Source organism: Brugia malayi (assembly GCF_000002995.4).
Source record: "Brugia malayi strain FR3 genome assembly, contig: Bm_v4_Chr3_scaffold_001, whole genome shotgun sequence".
In the NCBI taxonomy this organism is placed as follows: Eukaryota; Metazoa; Nematoda; class Chromadorea; order Rhabditida; family Onchocercidae; genus Brugia; species Brugia malayi.
In genome coordinates this window covers 6,778,030-6,793,110 of record NW_025062477.1, presented here as the reverse complement: position 1 = coordinate 6,793,110, position 15,081 = coordinate 6,778,030, and the positions used below count along the sequence as shown (strand labels likewise).

Sequence of the window (15,081 nt, the reverse complement as noted above, 5' to 3'; positions counted from 1 at the left end):
TAAGTTAATTTATCTGGAATTCTCGATATTGAACAATTAATTTAGTGAATTTGGGGAAAACTATGAAAAAAAAAAGAAGCTTATAACAGGCATACTAGGTTGCATTGATGGCTTTTCCTGATTTTTTCAGAAAATATTCTTTGGTAAAATTATACAGTTTTAGGATACATTTACAGTTATAATAAAATTCCGGTAAATGAAAGAGTTTAACTACGAGCAAAGTAGAGAAAGACTATCTCATATTTGTATTTGAAGATAATGAAAGAAAATAATCAGAAAAATTTAAATCCTCCAAGATAGTTTGAGAAAAAATTTAGACTAAAATCAGAATTCAATATCAAATGAAAAATTAAATTACTAAACAAAGAAGGAAATCAAAAATTTCGAATTGAAGACATTTGTTGAAGAGAAATTTCAATCATAGAAATATGAGGGTAATAAATGGTATGATAAATATTGTTATTTAACAGTGGCTGAGAAGCTCCGATTTAATTTCTCATTTTTTCCTTTTAATTTTTCCAGCAATAATTAAATGAAAATAAAAATTCCAAAATAAATGGAAATTTCTCTAAATCAAACAGAGCAACGGAAAATAATTCAACCAAACTAAGTTGTTCATAAGAAAAAAATCACTCAAAAGTGTTTCTTGTTATCGATTTTTTTTTCTCTTGATGAAAAGAGCATACACTAATAGGCCAAGATATATGAGTTAGGATTTTCTAGGCTATCATTACTAGCAAGCTATAAAGTTCATCAATAGTGCGAAATGTTAAGTTTAAAACATTTTAAAAAGTCGCTAATTGATTGCATTCAATATTTTTTCAAAAGTAAATTAAGTGCAGCAGAAGAATTACACTTATTAGGATTGAAGTGTTACTAAAACACTATTTCCCGATATTTAAGGGAGAGAACAGTAGACAAAACACTGCCACACAGTTACATTTCAGTCAAAATCTCAGAAAACTATATGATTCGTTTTTCACTCAAAAATCTGATTTGTCGAAGAATGCTCAATCAGCTCAATCAAAACACAAAATGAATTTTCCTTTTGTACAGAATTTCATTTCAAATCTGACACTGCCTGTGCTCAGTTCCATTTCGACTGTTTAAATGTAAGATAGTCAAAATTCTATTTAACAACGTTATATTGGAATACAGGCGCTTGAAATAATTGGAAACTAATCATACAATATTTGAAATAATACTGCTCAGGAAAGAGAGAAAACAAATTATTACTTAGGAAAGAATAAATTATATAAAAAACGATACAATATGTGACATAAAGGAAATTAGGCCTCTAACGTGTATCGCCAAAGAATTTTTTGCAGTGCTACCATAAACAAGTTACTTTGAAAAGAGTTGAAAGGAGCATAGAAGTATGGCAGAACACGTTTCACGTTTTAACCAGTACACATATTTAGACACACATTACAACTACACTCGTTCTGAAATCTCGTCCGCTAACACCATCCAATTAATTACTCTTTCCAAACTTTCCAAATTCAAAAATTTCCCTCTCTTACTCTTTGCATATTGAAAATCATTTCACAAACTATTTACTTCAATGACCTATTCATCGCTTTGTATTAGTTAGCAAGCAATTAATAATATTATTATATGAAATGTGCTAAGTACAAATATTCAACAATTATTTTTCATACATTTTTTGCTTTTAATTTTCTTACTAGCGTTAAGTAATTGGTACGGATACAGGAATGTATATATATATATATATTATTTACACACTTTAAATTATGCATAAAGCATAACAATCAAACAGCAAGCCTTACTTATGCTATGCTTGCATCTCTTGTAACAATTTAAAGAAAGTGCTTGATGCGCTTGAGGTGACAACTGGGACAATCAGTTTAAAATTACTAGAGCTGTTCAACCATTGAGAGAATGACTTACTGTAATTTTTCACTCCTAAAGAGATGAGATTATTGTGCAAGACTGATGCACAATAAAGTTAGTAAATTTAGTTGGAATCATCTAACTAGCCTTTTGTTCATTCTCGATGCGCTCTTGAATTGCTGCATGGGCATTGATTAATTGCTCAATTTCACTTCGATTCATTGTCAGAGGTGGCGCATTTTGGATTTCTTCTTCCATACTATCCAGCCATTTCCTGAAAAACAAACAAGATGGAATATCGGAAATAACCGGAAAATCATCAGATTATTTAGAACCGAATAATAAATTACACTAAGGAAAATTATAGTGCAATCTTATTACAATTTATGCAAAGGGAAAAGTAAGTTAATGAAAAATTAAATGAAATAAATTTTAAAAAATTTTCATTTACATTCCATACTATTTCAATGAATAGATAAAATTTTACTCTCTCACAACAGACTCACATTACTCTCACATTACTTAAAACAATTCCAAATGTTAGATCACTAAGATTGACAAACTTTTCAAGATTGTTTCATCTGGAAAAAACAAAATACAATATATGAACAAAGCATTAGAAGAGAGATTGGTTACGTGATAGTTGCGTCAACTTCGAAATATGGTATGAATTTCCAGAGACATATTTTTAATTCTTTTATTTAAGAGTGAAATTAAAAATCAATTATAAAGTAATGAAAAACTTTTTCAGAAGAAAATTGCATATCAGATATGAAGTACTGTTAAAATATTTGAAAGACAAAAACGAAAAATCAATAATAACCTGATTGATTCGAGCTGCTTGATTTGAGCTGTATTCAAACAATGCTGAAGCTGATTTTGTCGTGACATTGCAACTTCCCTAATCCGCTCCCACTTCGCATTTACCATCAGCAATTGCGATACAATTGCGCCTGCTCCTTCTTCTTCCATTCTTTGCACTAGTTGTTGGCCTCTTAAGATTGGAAATAAATAATTTTCGAGACATGTAATACTTCTAAAAATTCATCTTAATAAGATAAAAGTTGAAATTTTTTCGAAAATGTTAAAGTAGAATAAATAAATGCTTAATACTTATACATGCATTGTTTAACATGTTATGATAGATTAATCAGTGAATAGATAGATTAGACATCATACGATCTTTCAAAACCTCCGTTTAAACTGACTGAAAATTGACTACAAATTTTTGTGATCTTAACATATTTATCACACTTGCGTGCTCAATTATTGAATTATTTTATGAAATTTTCCTTGAAAAAATTTCCAAATTCCAATAATAGCATAGTTATCAACAGCAGACCTATGCAGTACTCGACCAACGCCATCTTGACTTTCGGTTAGTGACTGCATGAACATTTCATGCTCCTTGAATTGGCTCTTTACTAGCTCAACCTATAATGAGATTCTACAGTTCGCGAATTTTTTTTGAAATAATCATCGCTTTCCTATACTTACTTTGCTTTCTCTATTTACAAATCTTAGTGAAAAATGAAGAAATGAATGAAAAGAGATTAATGAAAATAGAGATCGGATCATCAGACACTGTTTCAAATAATGAGATTATGAAATTAAACCAAATTCAATTAAATCCTAAAAACATAAGTCAAAACTTGCATCATCTTTTTCAATAGATTTCATACAGTTAATCTGCTCTTCAGCATCGAGTAACCATGCCAGTACATGTTCCAGGCAATCTTCAAATTCGACAACCGTCTCTTCCATCGCTTTACCTCGTCGTCGGGCCGATTTCTGACTTGATGTGGAAGATTTACGTGATCCAGTATCGATATTCTCAAAAAAATATTTAATTTATTAAGCCCTCTTCTCATTCGTGACTAAACTTTTTAGACACCACTGTCTGGATGTCAAGATGACGACACAACATTCATCATTTTCTTCCAGCAAACAAACTGTAGCATTTTTATTGCTACCGACACTACATTTCTGTCAGTATCCTTAATTTGCATTGTCAAAACTGTTATTAATTAATGGCAGTATGAAAATTTATAGAAGAGAAAATTGGAAGTGCAATACAGCAAAAGAAATGGCTAAAATCTCGAATCGAATTAGGATAACATGCTATGTAACATATTAAATTTTGAGGGAGAAGAATGAAGAGCACAAAAGGGAGTGTATGTGAGAGTTGGAGATAGACTGGAGTTGATAATTCAACAAAAGCTTAGCGCAATTATCTCAAGAGCATTAGAAACTCAAATCATCTTGTTCTGCCTTGCTTTATTCTCTCCGGTGATATTTTATAATAAACAATCAACTTTGAAGCATGTACATGAAATTTCCTAAATCTTGCATTACAGCTGGAATTCATGAATTTTTGAAACTGCAAAAAACTGTAATAGTTTGATGTAAATCCCTTCTTAAATGTCTTGCGCTCAAAATTATCAATTTAAAAGCATACTAAAAACATTGCATAAAACATATTTCAGTTTTTGTTGGCATTACAAACAAAAAATTTATGAAAAGGAATAATTTTTCAATAACAAAGAGTTTGAGTTTAAATTAGTTGAACGTTTCAAATGTTGCTCCAAATATTTCGATTTGTGGCCATAAGTGAATTTCTGTGCATTGTTTCATTCTAATTTGTAATTCAGCTTTAGACAGAAGATTGTTAATTGTAAAAATATAAAATTTTGAATCTTTCAAGTCTTTTTGAGGAAAATCTTGTCGTGACAATTTTTTCCATAAAGATTTATTTCTTAAAGTTTTTCCCGACAAATTGGAATCATAAATTTTTTTAATGATTATTACTACAAAAAAATTTCAGAGTAGCAAGTGAATGAATGAGTGAACTGAAATGACAGCTGATCAAAGATGTCAGATTAGAGTTCTCGAGTAATATTTGCAGAATTATACATGCAAGTTTTTTTTTTTTTTCATTTTTGTTGAGAAAAAATCTTTTTAGTTCGAAATCGAGACTTTCATTTTTTAAATCTAACTTTTTTCAAATGACCACTAAAAGACAATGAATGGTGTATTGGTAGTCGAACTATTAATGTAGGATTGGCTTGTCTGATGAACAAAATTAGATTAGATCTATTCAATTATTGGCTCATCAAGCATCTTGCATAATACCTAACGTTCAGTTGCACTTAAATCTGAGCTTGAAGTATGCAAGGCAGAATGTGAAGACATTTGCATCGATGTCATAGCTCTGCCCGGAATTCTTGGTTTAATGAGTTTTTTACTGAAGTGTGCATAGATTTCAGGATTAGTTAAACTAACTTCGTTGGTTAGTTGTGAGTGCCTTCTGGATGATGGGGCAGAAGAAGATTGTTCGGGACTTCTTCGCACCGGATATTCCGTCTCAGCATGAGCAATCTCTACCGGTTGCATTACTGAATCTATCATGGATTGAAAATTGCTTTTTATATCATCCTTTTGGTTAGTTATCTCAGGGCTTTGTGTGCTTTTAGAAGATTCCGATGATTCTGCAGCTTGTTCAGATGATTGTAGTTCAGGATGAGACTGAGGTTCCGGTTCCGGTGATGGAACTCCAGTTGTGAGTGAGAGATAAAGTACCATGAGATAACATACAACACTTTTCATATCCAAACGTTCGCTGGAAAAATCTGAAAAATAATTGGCTATCTCATAAAATACCACATTACATTCCTCTTCTCCTTTCTTAATTCCATTTCATTCTAAGTACTGTTTAACTTGATATTTGATCATTCGCATAAAATATGAAATAATGGGAAAAAGGAAATAGAAAGAATGAAAAAGCTTTCTACCGAGAGACAGCTAAAATTGAAAGAGTGTTGGAAAGTAGAGGTCAAGGCCAGAACTACTGCTTCCCCATACTTAGTAATTATATAAGAAATAATTCATGAGAAATATTTTGCCTTGTTATTCGAGAAGGCTAGAGGCTATAACTTTAACAGATTGTAAATTTCTTGTAGGTGAAGGAGGAGAAACCTTTCGGATGAAGAAGACGTGGAGTATTGACATAACGTTCGGCTAGGCTCATTGCATGTTCAATGCGATCAACCGCCCGCATGTCACGTATCTGATTCATACTGAATAGTTCTGGGCTAAAAATAAGATTAAGCAAGCTGAAGATTGAATGCGTACATCTTACGAAAGGTCTCCTAGGTGGTTGGAAATCTTTATTCTACTCCATAAGTTACTTCTCCTGTCCCAAGAATAATTCAAATTTGCCTTATATCCTTGAGTTAACAACTATCAATTTCCTTTTTGTCGTTTTTACACATTGACTTAAGTTCCATACTAAACGCGCCTCAAATTCTACCATCAAGAATTCTGACATTACAATGAAATCTTGAACTATTAGAATCCAACCCTCAGTCCTTTTACTGAATGTTTCAACTGGGCTTAGTCCAAATTGCATTATATTTTATGATGAACTGTGTGTAGAAAGATTAACTTATATGATAGTAAAATAGCATTTAAAGCATAGCCATCTCTCCATGATGAGATGAAATCATTAATTTGCACTTCAAAGCGTTGCGCTCGTTCAACACACCAATCTTTCAGTGCCTCAGCCATTTTCTGATCACGAACATCAGCTGGAGCGAATCTGAAATTCGATAAGATTGAGCAATTTAGTTTTTTACAAATCAGTCATTTGAACCAAAAATTTATTTTATATTGAAGCTATCAAAGTTTTAGTAATAGAAGAAAAATCCCAATATTTAAAATTATTTATAAAACTTTGTCAGTACGATGAATAAATTAAGATATAGGATTTTTACTACAACAATAAGTATTTTGTGACAAAAATTAAGAGTGATTTATTTAAGCTAACTCATCATATTAATTAGAGGGGAAGGAATAAAATTCAAATTGTGAAGTTGGAAACAAATTAGTAAAACATAATGTGTTCAGTACTGCTTATCATATCATTCCTTCTTGATAGAAGATAAACTTTAAATCATAAAATCTGCTAAAGTTCAAACTTTTATATAATTCAAGCATTGACCTTTTCCAAAAAACCTGTACAAGCTGCCAAACAGCGGAACATACAGCTCGAGGATTTCCATCAACAAGTTCGTTGACGCTTATCTGGCTGAAACGTTCATCATTATCGACAAGGCGAAACGCATTTGATATATCCTGTACTCGAGAACCCGAGCTTATCTGAATATATATATATGAATGATATCAGGATGCAAACTACCAATTCATCTAGTGTAGCAAGCAATCGATATTAACTCAATGTTAAGTGTCGGACATGTTTATCGAGCACGTCACAAAGTAACCATGGGTTTTCTAAAATTGATCTATCCATTCAATACTGACTTTTTGTCTCTAGCTTTTTTTTTTAGTTTCGAATCAAGAAAGACGGAAATAGATTAAATTTGGAAATTTCTGAATCAAATTGAATTAACTGAATTCACAAATTTCATCAAAAAATTTGTGCTCCGATGCAATCAAATTTTTAAATAAGAGCATTTATAAAACTTACAAATAAATCGCCCGTAATAAGTCGCGTAAAAATAGATAGAAATTTTGTATCAAAAATATCGTTTAGTTCTTTCACTACTCCATCAGCCAATGAATTTGCCCAGCGCATAAATACAGCTTCCTGAATATCGTATCGATCATCTGGAAATCATTTTCTTTAATTAATTCCATGTCCTTTTGTAAAAAAGTTCAAGTAATTCTTGTGTGAAATTTAAAAATGATTTTGGAATTATTCTGACTTAAATTCCATTCAGTGACAATGAAAGATATTAATAACCATAATTCATAGTTCCTAAAAACCCTTCTAACCCAATCAGAAAATGGACCAAAAGAATGAATCATTAGTGCTTTTAGACGACGAGTTATTCCTAAAAAATTTGATATCGATGTCATGATATACTTATCTCAAATTCTAAGCTCATAATCTTTGATTGGGTCATTCGATAAGTTTCATGAGACAAAAATTAATTAATCTTGGAATTTAATCAGGTGAAATAATTAGAATGATTTTTTAAGATGGAAAAAGCTAATTTGTAAGCCGCAAAACATATACGGCATTTTATGTTTGCTTTTCGATTAGGCCAAAATTTAACTTAAATTGATAAGATGAAGTTTATAACAGCGATGCATTAATTTTTAGACTATAGACTACCAAAAATAATCAAGTCTATAATGTCAATAAAATTAAACAATTTTAGTCCACTCAATAAATTTAGAAAATTTTTTTCTTATTAAAACTTATATTCTGTTTCACACAATAAGTCTGAAATTTTTAATGATTGAAATTAATTCTTGAAAAAAAAAGTTGAGTTTCTAGAAAAATAAAACAGCTGTCTGTTGACCCATTAAACATAAGTTTTTTTCTGGCTTAATGAACAAGTCGCATCGTTGCATAATCTATAACTCTCAATTTTTGTTTTCATCAACATTTGTATTGATCTCCCAAATAATAGAAAGTAAAATGATTGCATAAGAGTGTAATAAGACGGAATACTCTCGGAAACTTTAAACAAACTAAGACAGAAGGTCGGTTAAGGCTAGAATGATTCTTTAAGCCGTCGTTTTATAAACATTTGATCGGCAAATGACAATTCTGGTGATTGTAATCAGCACAGAATCGGTAGCTTTTCACTTTACACAGTTGACGGTACTAAATTTAATTAACTCACAGAACTGTAAAAAAGGCACAATGATGGAAAAATGGCTTATCTTGATATCTTAGAATTGCTAAAGAATAACTATTCATTCAGCTCGGTTATTAGTGATTTTGCCAAATGAAAGGGTGAGAAAAGGATTTAATTTTCAAATATCAATATTTTTGCATATATATAACAGCTAATCTTAAACTCTGCAAAATGCCTACTGATAAATATCATTTCATTAGCAGCATCTCAGGTAATTAAATCACTTGAGATGCTGAAGTTTATTTCAAAATTTAATATCTAACTATGTGCGCTATTGAACCTAAAAATATTGCTTTCGCAGAAGGAAGTAGGATCACTTTTGATAAGATCATCTAATCAAATAGATTAACAAGTTTTCAACACATGTACTCTTTCTCATTTAAATAATCGCATTTCATAAATTTATATGATGGAGCAGTGCTTACCACTTCATGATGAAGATAAATTAGCTAAAGTTATTTTACTTGGAAGAAGCATTCTACTATAACAAATTTTTCCATCTAATGCTTCCAAAAAACTAAGGTTCCCATTATTTTCAAGGAAAAAGTAGTGCAATGTGTTGAGTGAACAACGACATTAACAAAATATAATGATTTTTAATTGATGAAATCTTAATTGATTATCAGTTAATCGTTCCTGCGTATCGCTTTAAGATTTTTAATGCGAAGTAAGCTTTAAGTGAAGAAAGATAGAGGATAAGAAATAGACAAATGACAAATGATATGTGATACCTGAAGATATAATTACTTTATAATTAATAGCGATAATCGGTGGATTGTTTAATTAGAGAAAGCTTCGACTAAACGGAAGCAAATTTAACAAACCTTTCTCCAATTTCTTCTCCTTTTTCTCATCCTTTTTGACTTTTGCGGAAGAACTTCCCGAGAAGAGCATTTATATGATAAGTGTGTGTGCGCACAACTAATAACGGCAACCACACAACTGACGGGGAGTGCACACACCTACACGGACAGACAGACTGGGCGATCACGCACTAATTGACCGCAATATTGTTGGTGGGAAGAATCCGATGATGATGATATTGGAGGTCGTGGTGACAGTGACGATGACGATAAAGGTGATGGTAGCGGGATGAGGTGGTGGTGTTGTTGATGACAATGATATGAGATGGTGATGGCGATCGGGTACGGTTGGTTAGTGGTGATAGTAGTGGTGGACGAGTGGAAATACCAGGGAAATTGAGAGGACAATAAGATGAAAGCGAGGAGGGAAGCAAACTGCCACCTTGCCAATCTCCATTTCCTTCCCTACCATCCCTTTATTTCACTCTCCACCTATGCTCTCTTCAATATCTCAGGCTTTGAGTTCGAGATTCTCGTGCTGTCGTTGCTCGGCTTTCCTGTTTCTTTCATATTCTATATTCTGTTTCACAATTACTCTTCTCTACCAGCACTACTCTTTGTTCTATACCCTCTTTAAAGCAAGATCTCGAGACTGTCGAATTCAAGCTTCCCAGTGTTAGTCGACTATACTGCATTCATCTTACCAACTAATGATTGTAATAATCAGCCGCTGGAAGTATATCATCATCTGACCAGTTTGATGCCCAATTTCTAAACTTTCGTTCTTTTGCAATAAAACATTAACTTGCTATTCATTACTTTTCAATTACTCTGAAACATTTCACTAATCACTCATTTATTTTATATCTCAGAGAAAAAAAAAAAGAAAGAACTCATTTTCGAATGTTTTTTACTTTTCAACGATTACTTTTTATTTCACTTCTTCTTGACCGGATTTGTCCTTCAGATTTTCTATTCGTTTCATATTCGGCTTATTCCTACGAACGACAGAATTAATTCTAATTTTCATCCTTCTTCACTACCATCACTGTTTCATGGACTTTTGATAACCATACTGCATTTTAGATTCCTTGCACTGCAAGTAGGAATCAAAACACAATTACAGTTGCATTTTCAATTTTTATAGAAATTATCTTTAAAGACTAAAATACAAAATTGAATACAACACTAAAAGTAATCAGTCGGTGAGATACTCCCAAGCTTACCGATCAATTCGGATTCAAAAAAAATCTCTCATATCAGTCATTCATCTTCCCTACTTTATGGTCTCACTGAATACTGCTTACTTTGGAAGTATCATTTTCCACAGCTATTACAGTCATCAGTATACTAGAACATATGATCTCTTAGCTGAATAGGAGCATTTCTTATCGATGACACATTTAACGGAACTGAAAGATAATCTAAAAATCTGAAATCACATGTTTTATCGTTGCCGCCGAAGTATCATTCCCTTTATCGTGAACATTTACGATAGTGACAGTAACTTACTGCAAAAAGTTTAATAAAATTTTAACTTTATTTCTTGTATAAGGTAACCCACTACCAATTCCTCGAGCTTTTACATCATTTTCAATCCACACATAATTTAATTTTGAAAATAAAATCAAAATATTTCAGAGATACGTAATAAAAGTCAGATTAAATTCTCGAGCACGTTCTTAAAATGCCGTATTTATCCTGGAAGAAAAGATATATGCTTATTAGCGATGGAATAATAAAGCCGATACTGCTCATTAGTAATAAATATGCTTTCAGTGAAGCGCTTTTTGCAAACAGAGCTATACCAGTATGATATATTTTCAATTTCGAATGAAAATGCCCTTTCATTTCAAAATCTCGGCCTTAATATTCATAATTATCAACTCCCATGCAATATGAATCATTAAATTTCATTGAAAATTGAACAGACCTTCAAGATCCTTATATTCGTTATAATATAAAATTCTTTCTTCTGTTTCACCTTTCTCTAAGTCTCTTGTGAGCTAGCTTTAATCTCAAAACTAAACTGATGAAAGAAGTTATTTTTTGGGCAATAATTAGTTGCAACTATCTTATTAAAAAGCTAAACTTATTAAATCCAATAAATGAGATTTGAAATATACAAATGGAACTATGAAATATAAAAATTTTGATCTTTTCGAAGAACCTCTTGTAATTTATTGGATTTTAATCAGCCATAATACATATCATTTGTGTATTATGCGAATTAGATTAATAGCTAACTTGTATTAAATGCTTGATTACATTGAAACTACATCAAAATGAAAGGATTCATTCCACTTCAGTTATCAGTATGATCTCAGGGAATATTAAATTGTAGTTCAATTTTTTATTTTTTGATTCAAATCTGACTTAATTGAAATGGAATTTGAATTCACGCTTTAGCATTTATTTTCTTTTCAAGAGCATAATCGTCACAGTAATGAAGATGGAACTGATCTATTCCTCGGGTGCTATACTTGAAATAGCCTCAAAATTTATTACTTTAATAAAGATAATGCACAAATTTCAGAAAAATAAGCAAAATTTAAGTGAAATGCATTTTTGTTTGGAATCCCTTTACTTATTTTTTTTTCTGTGATTTGTACGTAAAATATATAAAAATCGAGATCAAGAAGAAAGAAATTCCAATTCATGTAAGTTAAGTGTTTGATTTATAAAATTCGAAATCTCACTAACAGCAAAATGAGTACTCAATGTTTTTAAAATAACGACTTTACTTTAAAAATATTGAAATGCATCTTATTCTCACAAGTATGGGCAGTGACAAATAAGCTAATTTGATGCTAACTTCACTCATTCCTTTTTCAACCTTTCATAATAGTAATTGGATAATTTTCACTTTATAACTGGAAGGAAATACATCCTCAATTTTCTAAACTGTATAAGCAAGCAGAGAGAAATGTTTGACCAATACTTGAAAGTTTTTCTTAATTTGTGGGGGAGAAATTCTTAGCAAATTGGGGTAACGATTAAGCATCAGATGAGATGAGAACTGGGTGTTTGTCGTCAACTGGAGTTTGGACTGGTATTGTAATTTGAATTGACAATTTTGATTTCGAAAACTCTGCCGTAAAAATAGATGAAATCAGTAGAGGCAAAACAAGAATGTCCAACTGGTCAATTATGCTTGCTCAGTCAGTCCAGTTTTGAAATGATTTCATGGATTTTTTATCACCATACACTTCCTCCCGAGAAACACATAAATTTTACTATTCATGAGATGTTTTCTTGTTTCAATGAAAAACTGTTTATTTGAAATGAAGTTTTTTTTTTTGCTAATTCATTTCTACCCAAAATGGAAAAATATTTCCATAGTATTATCAGTGGAAGCACAGTTTTATGGAGAACGATTAAGAAGGATTAGTAGGAAACGAAGAAAAACCGAACTATATATTCGAACTTTTCAGTTGTGAAGGATCAGAAAAATTCTAAAAGTACAAAAGAAGTGAAAAGTTTATTTTTCATTGTATAACAAATGCATAGCAAAAACAGTAATCCAAGAAACGCAAAATAATCTTCGCTACCATGATATCATAAATATTCTGCATTGATTTAAGATAGAACGACTCCGACGATTTCCATACAAAATAACCTGCATAATTTGATATATCCGATTACCAGCCTAACCAAGTGACAAAATATTCACAATTCTGCGGTGATATGATATGACCTGGTTTACAATCAGCCTGAATGGGGCAATGAATACAAGGGCAAAGAGATGGAGCACAGCGAGTCATCTTAGCTGTCAGGGCCCGATACATGCCATCTGCACGTCGTTCGATGAAACCATCCAACAGTGCTACTGACAGGATACTCTCAATATCCACAACACTGAGTTGCACACGACAAACACCCTTTTCACGAATGAATTGTGCTACTTCGGTGGAACGAACGAATGCAAACTCTCGAGCAGCTGAAGGGTCATTTTTGTGGTTATCTTCAGATAACTTCCGCTTGCTCTGTAATGCTTTTTCTATTATCTTAAACATCAAGGGGGAAACATTGACAAGTATAAAATTTAATCAACTCGTACTGCACCACACAAAGAGTTGATAAATCCAAAATAAAAATAAGACACGCCTTTTATATTAATGATATTCCGTTGTAACAAGTAATATGTAATTAAGCAACATAACTTTCCGGAAGAACCAGAAGTCTTCGGAAATAATTTTCAAAAACTCAAACTGTTTGAAAGTGTATTCAAAAATTTGAGGTAGGACAAATATCGAACTGACTGCGCTGTAAGCAACCTACTAGGAGTGCTTGTATCAGTTCGAATTTAAGCAGCTATTTCAAAACCTATAACAAAAAATCACCTGCAACATCGCAACACAAATATGTGCCAGAGTTTCGACAAACTGTGAATCCAACTGTTGATCGGAATAAAATGTTCCACCTGTTAAAGACTCATCTGCCACCATATCGTATAACATATAGCATTTTTTTGTTGTACCTACCGCCTGTAAAAAGATGCATCTTTTTTTACTAAAATTAAATTGGTGTTTCATTTACGAATGATGCTTTCACGTTTCTTCTTTCCCTTTTTTGTTTGTTTGCATAGATAGCACATCGAAAATGATGTAAATAAAGTGCATCGTACTGTTCGAAACGATGAAAAACAAGAAAATGATAAAATATTAACTCCCTTCCTTTGAAAGGAGGAAGCTTATTAAAACATCAGTAAAAAAAAAAGACCTACTAAAATGGGTCAAATCTACGAATCGACATGAAATAAGAGATTTCTATTCAAATATATAAAATCAAAAAATAAAAAGAAACTTTTATGGACTTGACAAGTTTGCGTTGTTCCAATACTTTCAGAACTTTACGCATTTGCGTTTGCGACAAACCAGTCCGATCACGAATATCTCGTATCCAAATACCTTTTCTACCCGACTCTTCAATTAGTGAATAAATCTGCAACACAAGTGATTTTAAATTCAAACTGAACAGGACACGAAAAATCGATAAAAGCAATGAGTAACGAGTAACTTCCAATATTTAAATAGTTGTAGGAAAATATGATCAGAAATGTCCCGCAGAATAAAGTGGAGAAGAAAACGAAAGTGCCAAAAGCCATTATAAACTATCTGGTAGTCAATTCGGCATAATTTTAATGTCATCTCATCAATTGCTTAATGACAACAATATGTAAAAAAAAAATGATCAAAAATGAAGAACTGCTTACTAACTGTTCCTCATGCGTAGCATCTGCAATTTGCGTGCCCTTCCTTAAACGTAAGATAAATGCACCAGATGTATGACCAGGTAACATTTCGATTTTACCCGATGATAACAAGACATTGACTGCTTCGCCACGTGCCTTGACATCCATTCCCGTTGTTCGCTTCATCAGATCTTCGTTACTTAAACCATTCTCATTACTTGCTAAAACAGCAAGGACGCTCGCCTGTGATGCAGAAGCTTCTTCTTCTTCTTTAACCATATTGATAAGAATGAGATGATTTGTTACGGATTCAGTACAAAGTGCATTACCTTAAAAATCTGCAGTAGTACGACGTATCAGATTACCACATACAAAAAAAAAAAACCACCCAAAATAAATGAACAATAGAATTTTGGTTTAATTTAGATAATAGTGAAACCTGTATAAAGTTTCAACCGTTTTCACTTCATTATCAACCAATTTATTTTAACAATGACTACCTACAAATGAAAGGCTACCCTGTAGCAAATAACTTTGAAATGCCCTCTAAATGAAATGAGCT

General features: G+C 31.9%; 2 protein-coding genes across 2 annotated transcripts in view; both read right to left on the bottom strand.

The window, feature by feature from the left end:
• Bma-dys-1 (Uncharacterized protein) overlaps positions 1–9,416 on the bottom strand; it is a gene marked incomplete at both ends in the record, with an annotated part of 40,026 nt that extends 30,610 nt beyond the window's left edge. The window contains 10 exons of the mRNA XM_043080222.1: positions 2,002–2,128; positions 2,678–2,848; positions 3,197–3,288; positions 3,511–3,687; positions 5,137–5,483; positions 5,830–5,945; positions 6,299–6,451; positions 6,854–7,011; positions 7,340–7,479; positions 9,347–9,416. Of these exons, the coding sequence (XP_042936156.1) occupies positions 2,002–2,128; positions 2,678–2,848; positions 3,197–3,288; positions 3,511–3,687; positions 5,137–5,483; positions 5,830–5,945; positions 6,299–6,451; positions 6,854–7,011; positions 7,340–7,479; positions 9,347–9,416 (1,551 nt within the window). The remainder of the gene's footprint in view (positions 1–2,001; positions 2,129–2,677; positions 2,849–3,196; positions 3,289–3,510; positions 3,688–5,136; positions 5,484–5,829; positions 5,946–6,298; positions 6,452–6,853; positions 7,012–7,339; positions 7,480–9,346) is intronic.
• Positions 9,417–12,966: 3,550 nt separating this feature from the next.
• On the bottom strand, positions 12,967–14,798 carry Bm6247 (Uncharacterized protein; the record flags this gene model as incomplete). Its single annotated transcript, XM_001900985.2, has 4 exons — positions 12,967–13,311; positions 13,669–13,812; positions 14,132–14,269; positions 14,541–14,798. The coding sequence occupies 4 exons, from the start codon at positions 14,796–14,798 to the stop codon at positions 12,967–12,969; spliced, it is 885 nt and encodes a 294-aa protein (XP_001901020.2).
• Between the last annotated feature and the right edge of the window lie 283 nt (positions 14,799–15,081).